At 31.8% G+C, this 6,850-nt stretch overlaps 1 protein-coding gene across 2 annotated transcripts; it reads left to right on the plus strand.

The window, feature by feature from the left end:
* The first annotated feature begins 5,503 nt into the window (after positions 1-5,503).
* On the plus strand, positions 5,504-6,850 carry LOC100789908 (putative 4-hydroxy-4-methyl-2-oxoglutarate aldolase 3). Of its 2 annotated transcripts, none has more exons than XM_003543053.5 (2): positions 5,504-5,787; positions 6,211-6,850. In XM_003543053.5, exons 1-2 carry the CDS (start codon positions 5,691-5,693, stop codon positions 6,723-6,725), a joined length of 612 nt encoding a protein of 203 aa, XP_003543101.2. In that variant the 5' UTR covers positions 5,504-5,690; the 3' UTR covers positions 6,726-6,850. The 2 variants fall into 2 exon arrangements, with proteins under 2 accessions (XP_003543101.2, XP_006594651.1); XM_006594588.4 differs by lacking the exon at positions 5,504-5,787 and adding an exon at positions 5,841-5,879.

Below are 6,850 nucleotides of genomic sequence, written 5' to 3' on the forward strand. Positions count from 1 at the left end.
TGGCCCATAACAAAAAAGTATAACAGAAATGCAAAACAACATAGTAATGGGATCATACTAGTTTGTTATAACAGTGGTAATTCTTGTCGGCAAGGTGATATCCTAGGTGAGTGGAACCTAACATAATCATGGAGATGTGCCGGTGGTTTGTGCACTCTCTTGGCCCTGGTAGATGTTGTTGGTATTGCTATCATAATTAATTTAATTTTAATAAAAAAGTTAGTTCTATCACAACTATTTAATTTTTAATTAATATTAAAATGTAGTATTTTATACAAGGGAATTCTATTTCTTTGGGAATCCGAGTGAGCCTACATTCTCAATTCCATCAAACCTCAATCCTATTTCTATTATAAGATGAAGAATTGAAGATGCCAAGAAACCATGTTAGTCACTGCTCCATCTAATTCATTAATTTTGCTAAAAAGTTAATCAATCAGGTCAGACCTCAACACATTAAAGTTGACCTTTGCTAAGGTACGTATCCCGGTTCATTAAGCAACATTCACTTAACGTTTTCAATAACCAAATACAATTTTATATCATGAAGAAAAAGGAGGAGAGAGATACCCGAAAGAAATTCCGATTGACTATTGTTTTTAAAATCTGAGGGTCAAATCAACTATTGATTCATTCAAATTATATACGTTTGATTTTTATTGCATAAATTCTTAGGAGGGATAATCGTGAGAGTCATGACATGAATATTTTTTATTTGAATAAAATTACCTCTCTTTTAAAAATCAAAGCACCTGTAATCCTTATTTTTTTTATAAAAAAAAAAGTAAAACCAAGCTTATTATAATACCATGCACTTAATTTTAATTCAGTTACGTGACCAAATAGTAAACTTAATCCATTTTAACCAATCAAAATAATCAATTGACTATTAATATTTCTTTCAGTTATTTTAAAAAAAAAATGCATATTGAATATTGTTTCTTGGTATCGAAGGATAATTCATAATGCATAAAGACAACTTCTAATTGGAGTTATAAAGAAGATATTTAGATTTAATATGTTGAAAGAAAAATAATTAAATTAAAAAATAAAAAATGTTTTGGAGATTTTTTTTTTTAAAATCAAGAACACAAAGAACAAAAAAAAAATTTAAAAAATGTGTTGGGAAATTCAAGAGGAGTAAATACCACGGAGATTTACATCAATGAGTCATGAGCAACCATATTAGTAAATTTGGCACTACACTTTAACCCAAAACCTTAAAGTTCAAGTTTATGGGAAATAGACCAACACAATAACAAACTCTATAACAGAGTAATAAGCAGCAAAAATAAATTCCTCCAAACTTAAAAAAATCTGTGAGGAGCACCAATGAAATATAGAACGTAAAATAGAAATTCAAGAAAAGCATAGACAATTTGTTTAACGTGAAAAATCCCTCAATATAAGGGTAAAAATCACGGGTCGTCCAGATAAAAAAAAAATAACTTCACTATAATCAATGAAGATACAAGAAAACCCCCAACAAGTGTATTAAAATATATTACAAACAGTCAAATCAAAACAAACCCACAATTGGTACAATAGAGAGAAGAAGATAAAACCCCAAAATATAGAACAGATAATGCGAAACACTTATCTCTCTTTACACATATCTTTCTTCCTATCCAACCAGACAATTTGATATATCACGCACGTAGAACCTGATGTCCAAAAATTAGTCTGATCCAACGATGAACGAATCCGCAATTGCAATCTGAAAAACGTTCTCTAGTAAGTATGCGAAAATCACAATATTCTCTCTCTCCTTCTTTCTCTCTCAATGATTTGTAACTGTTTTTCCCTCTCAAATACGTGTCTCTTTCACTGTATCTCACTCTCTAATTTAAACCCTCTCCACTTAAATAAGTGAGACATACGGACCTTCTCATTTGGGTTTTTACTCCACATAGGAAGGGAACACAAAAAATCCAACAAATCTCCCTTTCACAACTATGTGGAGGTGACCGCCAAACCGGCGATCTCACAGCAAGCTTCAAACTTTTCTCTTAGTAATGCCTTAGTCATCATATCAGCACCACTAAAGGATTTCACCTTCAAAGGGCCATAAACATTTGAATGCACCAATTCAAGCAACTCAAATTTTATGGAGGGAGAATGCTTCTTGAAGGATACTTTGGTTTGCTTACCAACCATGCAATGAGAATATTTTTCTAAATCTGCATTCTTCATTCCTGGAAGCATATCCTTCTTGGCTAAACAATTCAGCCCCTTGTCACTGATATGACTAAGCCTTCGGTGCCACAAAGATGTCTCCATATCCATAGCATTCACACTGTCTCTAGAACCAAAGCTTTCGTCCAATACAACTTTGAAATTTTCTCCCCCTTGGCCACAACCAAGTTACCCTTGGTGAGTTTCCACTTTCCAAAACCAAAGTGGTTATCATAACCAGCGTCATCAAGTACATGCATAGAGATCAAATTGAAGCGAACATCTAGAACATGTTTCACTCCTCTAAGTAGCAACTGCATTCCCATGTTGGGTTGTAAACAAACATCACCAACACCAATCACCTTGGACACGCCATCATTACCCATCTTCAAGACTCCAAAATCACCTGGAGTGTAAGATGTGAAGAACTCATTCCTGACTGTAACATGCAATGTAGCACCACTATCAATTATCCACATGCTCTCATCAGATACAAGATTAAGCGAATTAGGGTCATGGAGAATAACAAGATCATCACTGGCAGCAGTAGTCACACGATCTTCATCATGATCCTTCTCTTTTTGCTTACCCTTCTTATCTTTACTCTCTTTCTTCCATAGAAAATAATTTCTATGAATATGTCATGTTCTATGACAATAATGACACTCAATATTCTTGTACTGAGACCTGGACTTGTTTCTGCTCTTGTCTTTATCACCCTTCATATGTGCCTCCATTGTTCAAGCAAGTAAAAAAATAGACCCTTAACCAAAGAGCTCTAATACCACTCTGATGGGGAAAATAGGTCAACACAATAACAAATTTTGTAACAGAGTAATAAGCAGCGGAAATAAATTTCTCCAAACTTGCAAGAACCTGTGAGGAGTACCAATGAAATATAGAGCACAAAATAGAAATTAAAGAAAAATAGAGACATATTTTATTTAATATGAAAAACCCCTCAATGCAAGGATAAAAATCACAGTCGTTCAAACCAAAAAAAATAATTTCACTATAATCAATAAGGATACAAGAGAACCTCCAATAAAGTGTACTAAAACGTGTTGCAAACAATCAAATCAAAACAAACTCCCAATTAGTAGAATAGAGACAAGAAGATAAAACCTCAAAATATTGAAAAACGTTATTTAGTAGGCGAAAATCACAATGATTTTCCCTCTCATTTTTTCTCTCAATGATTTGTAATTATTTTCCCCTCTCAAATGAGTCTCTCTCACTTTCTAATGTGACTCTTGTCCACTTACATAAATGAAACATGCGAACCTTCTCATTTGGACTTTTATTCCACATAGGAGGAAGAGAGCTCAAAAAATCCAACAAAAATTTTAATTTATTTTAAAAAAATAGATAAATAAACCTTTATTTATAATTAAAATTCATAGTTCCTTAAATAAAATTAAATAAGAAAAAGCCTAATGATAAAAAAAAAAAAATCTTAAGAACGGGTGTTTGATATTACTAGCTTATTTCGTGAATAAGTCTGACCAATTTTATATCCAATATGAACTAATAAGTTATAGGATTCTAACGAAGAGTTTGACTTATTTCTACATTTATTGATATTATGTCACAAGCTAACTATCTAAAAGTTAAGTTGTTAGACGAAGACAAATTAAAATGTAAAATTCAAAATATGTCAACAAAATCAAATGTTCTTTGCTCGAACGTAAATAAAACGACGATGGGCACGTTCTATACAAAGCAGAAATTTTTTTTGTCCTGAATTGCAATTTTGATGCTTTTAGTTTTTTAAATTCATAATTTTGATTTTTTATTTTTTATTTTTAATTATAATATTTAGTATCTAATTTTATAAATTTTATATTTTGATCCCTGATAAATTATTAAATAATAATTGTGATTATTAAAGATATTAAACTAATTATGAATTAAATAAAAAATATTAATTATTAAAAAACTTTAATAAAAGATTACGAATTTTATTGTGATGTTGTTTTCGGTAGAATTGAGTGTGACAATGGAGTAGAAGAGATGTTTACGAAGGAGAGGAAGAACACGATGTTGTGGAAAACTATGATTTATAATTTATAATTTATAATTTATTTTTTAACAATGAAATTAGTCTTATCCAAGAAATTAGTCTTATCCAATAAGTTGAATAGCACATGTAGTTTTGATCCAAAATAAAAACTAGGCTCAAAGCGCTGTGCGTGGGACTCACTTAATTTCTATTTTTTTATTTTTAGTTTAATTATTAACTCTAAATTACTTTTAAACCAAAGCATAAATAAATCAGTCCCGTCCATGTCCAGCACTACTGCACTAGGGTTACATGAGTAACATAACACAGAAATCTGAGGAGAGGACTTTTCCAAATCGGATCACTAGGCACTACTAGTCATTCAATTTTTATTTTTTTTGGGTTCTGTTGAGAGTTAAATTATTTGTACTTATTTGATTTTTTTAGTTATAATAACTTCTTCTTTAATTTTTATATTTTTAACCATCTTATTTTTAAGTCAATCTAGTTGTTGTTTTTTTCTTTCGGTCCCGCCGTTTAACTTTATCTGAGATGAACATAAATTAGATTAATTGTTTCACATTATTTCAAATGGGGTTAGTCAACACTTAATGACCAGAATCAAAAGATTATATATATATATATATATATATATATATATATATATGTTAAAATAAAATATTTTAAACTATAAAAATCAAAAGGTTAATTAGACCTAAAAAACGTTGTTTGTAATATTTGGTAAACTTGTAGCAAACAACATTTTACATTCTTTTTTTTTTTAACTCAAACATTTTACATTCTTACAAATGTAACAATACTTTTAGTTTTATGTTCCAATTTTAATTTTTATACTTATTTTCGCAAATATAGTTACTTTTTTTAATTCTTATGTTTAAATTACTGTAAATACAATATTTTTTATTTTTAATCCCTTTTAACTGAAATCAAAACAAATGACAGATGAATATTAAGCTTAATTATTAATTTGATACTTTTATTTTTTAAAATATTTAATTATGTTTTTAATTTTAAAAAAAAAATTAAATCAGGTTGTTTATTTTTTAAAATGCCTCAACGTGATTTTTTTTTTTTTAATGTCTCAATGTGTTTGATATTTTCGTCTGATTGAGACTGACCATGTTGTAAATTTCAGTAAAAAGGATCATATCGGAACATTTAAAAAAAAATAAAGAATTTGATTGAAATTTTTGGAAATAGAAGAGCTTAACTTAACATGATAAATAAGCAAGGGACAAATTTGATAATTAAGTGCTTTTTATGGAAATAAAGAAAAATGTTCTACCGCGAAACCCAATGAATACAAAAAGGAATAATAGGTGGTGTGGTACATAAAAAACAGTGTGTTGTGTGGTCTCATTTCGTGGAGGCTTCCCGGAGCCGCTAAAAGTTGTGGCTATGAGATTTCTTGTACGAATTTTCCACGCAAGTCATCCATACTGACCAGTGACCAGAGGTGGCACGGACACCAACACCAAGACAGAGACTTTGGATGTTTCTTCGTTACACACCAATCTCATTTATCATTCCACGCCCTCTTCACTTCCCAACCACCAATTCACTCTTTTTCTTCTCGCCCTCTGCCGTGGGTAAGCATATTCTTCTCATTTTGCTTCTTTGCTTTCATAACTTTAGTGCCCAATTGGACTTCTTTGTTTGCTTTCAACTTACAATTTCTGTGGTATGATTTCATACCTTGTTAGTTACCTTACCTATCATACATATGCATCATCTTCAAATCCACTGGAGTTCCAAATCATTTTTGGAAGAAAAAATAAAATTATTTCCTTCCAAAACCCTCTTTATGACAATTAGTGCCAAGATATATGTGTCTATCTTTCCACCTTTTTTACTTTTTTTAAAATAATAAAAAAAAAACAGAGATCTTATTATTTATGTTCTACAACCTTTTAGAGTAGTTAAATTCTTTATGCAGTTGGTCATGGGAAGTCCCAATTATGCTTGATTGAATTCCATTGCTTCTCACCAAGCAAAGTCTTATGTGGGTGCAGGAGGAGTTTGTAACATGGCTGCTCTACCAACGGCGGAGCTTAGTGACGCAAATGCAACACATGTAGCAAGTTGTGATGTGAGGGTGTTGCATCCAGTGTTCAAGGTTTACGGTGGGGCCACCGCGTTCTCCGGCCCCGTTGTCACCGTGAAGGTGTTTGAAGACAACGTGTTGGTGAGGGAGCTTCTTGAGACGAAAGGCGAAGGAAGAGTATTGGTTGTTGATGGAGGAGGAAGCTTGAGGTGTGCATTGGTGGGAGGGAATTTGGCACTGATTGCACATAACATGGGTTGGGCTGGGATTGTGGTGAATGGCTGCATCAGAGATGTGGATGAGATCAATGCAAGTGATATTGGCGTCAGAGCCTTGGCTTCTCATCCACTCAGATCCAACAAAAAGCGCACTGGTGAAAAGAATGTCCCTGTTTATGTTGGTGGAACATTTATTCGAGAAGGAGAATGGTTGTATGCTGATAATGATGGCATCCTCGTATCAAAATTTGAGTTGTCAAACTAAAATAGTTTGCCTTCAGTTCAATATTATTGCCATTGGGATGCCATTTTAGATTTTTAGGTCAGGCTCTTTCTGGTTGGTTTAGTTTGTGGGGAAGTGAATAAAATTTTAAGAATTTCTTGTGTGCA

This window comes from Glycine max, chromosome 13 (assembly GCF_000004515.6).
Source record: "Glycine max cultivar Williams 82 chromosome 13, Glycine_max_v4.0, whole genome shotgun sequence".
NCBI lineage: Eukaryota > Viridiplantae > Streptophyta > Magnoliopsida > Fabales > Fabaceae > Glycine > Glycine max.

What these genes read in the sequence shown, in the direction of transcription:
- LOC100789908 (XM_003543053.5), top strand. Translation starts at nt 5,691, where the DNA reads ATGTTTCTTCGTTACACACCAATCTCATTTATCATTCCACGCCCTCTT. An exon ending in CTTCTCGCCCTCTGCCGTGG is followed by an intron (nt 5,788 to 6,210) that starts GTAAGCATATTC and finishes ATGTGGGTGCAG; the next exon opens with GAGGAGTTTGTAACATGGCT.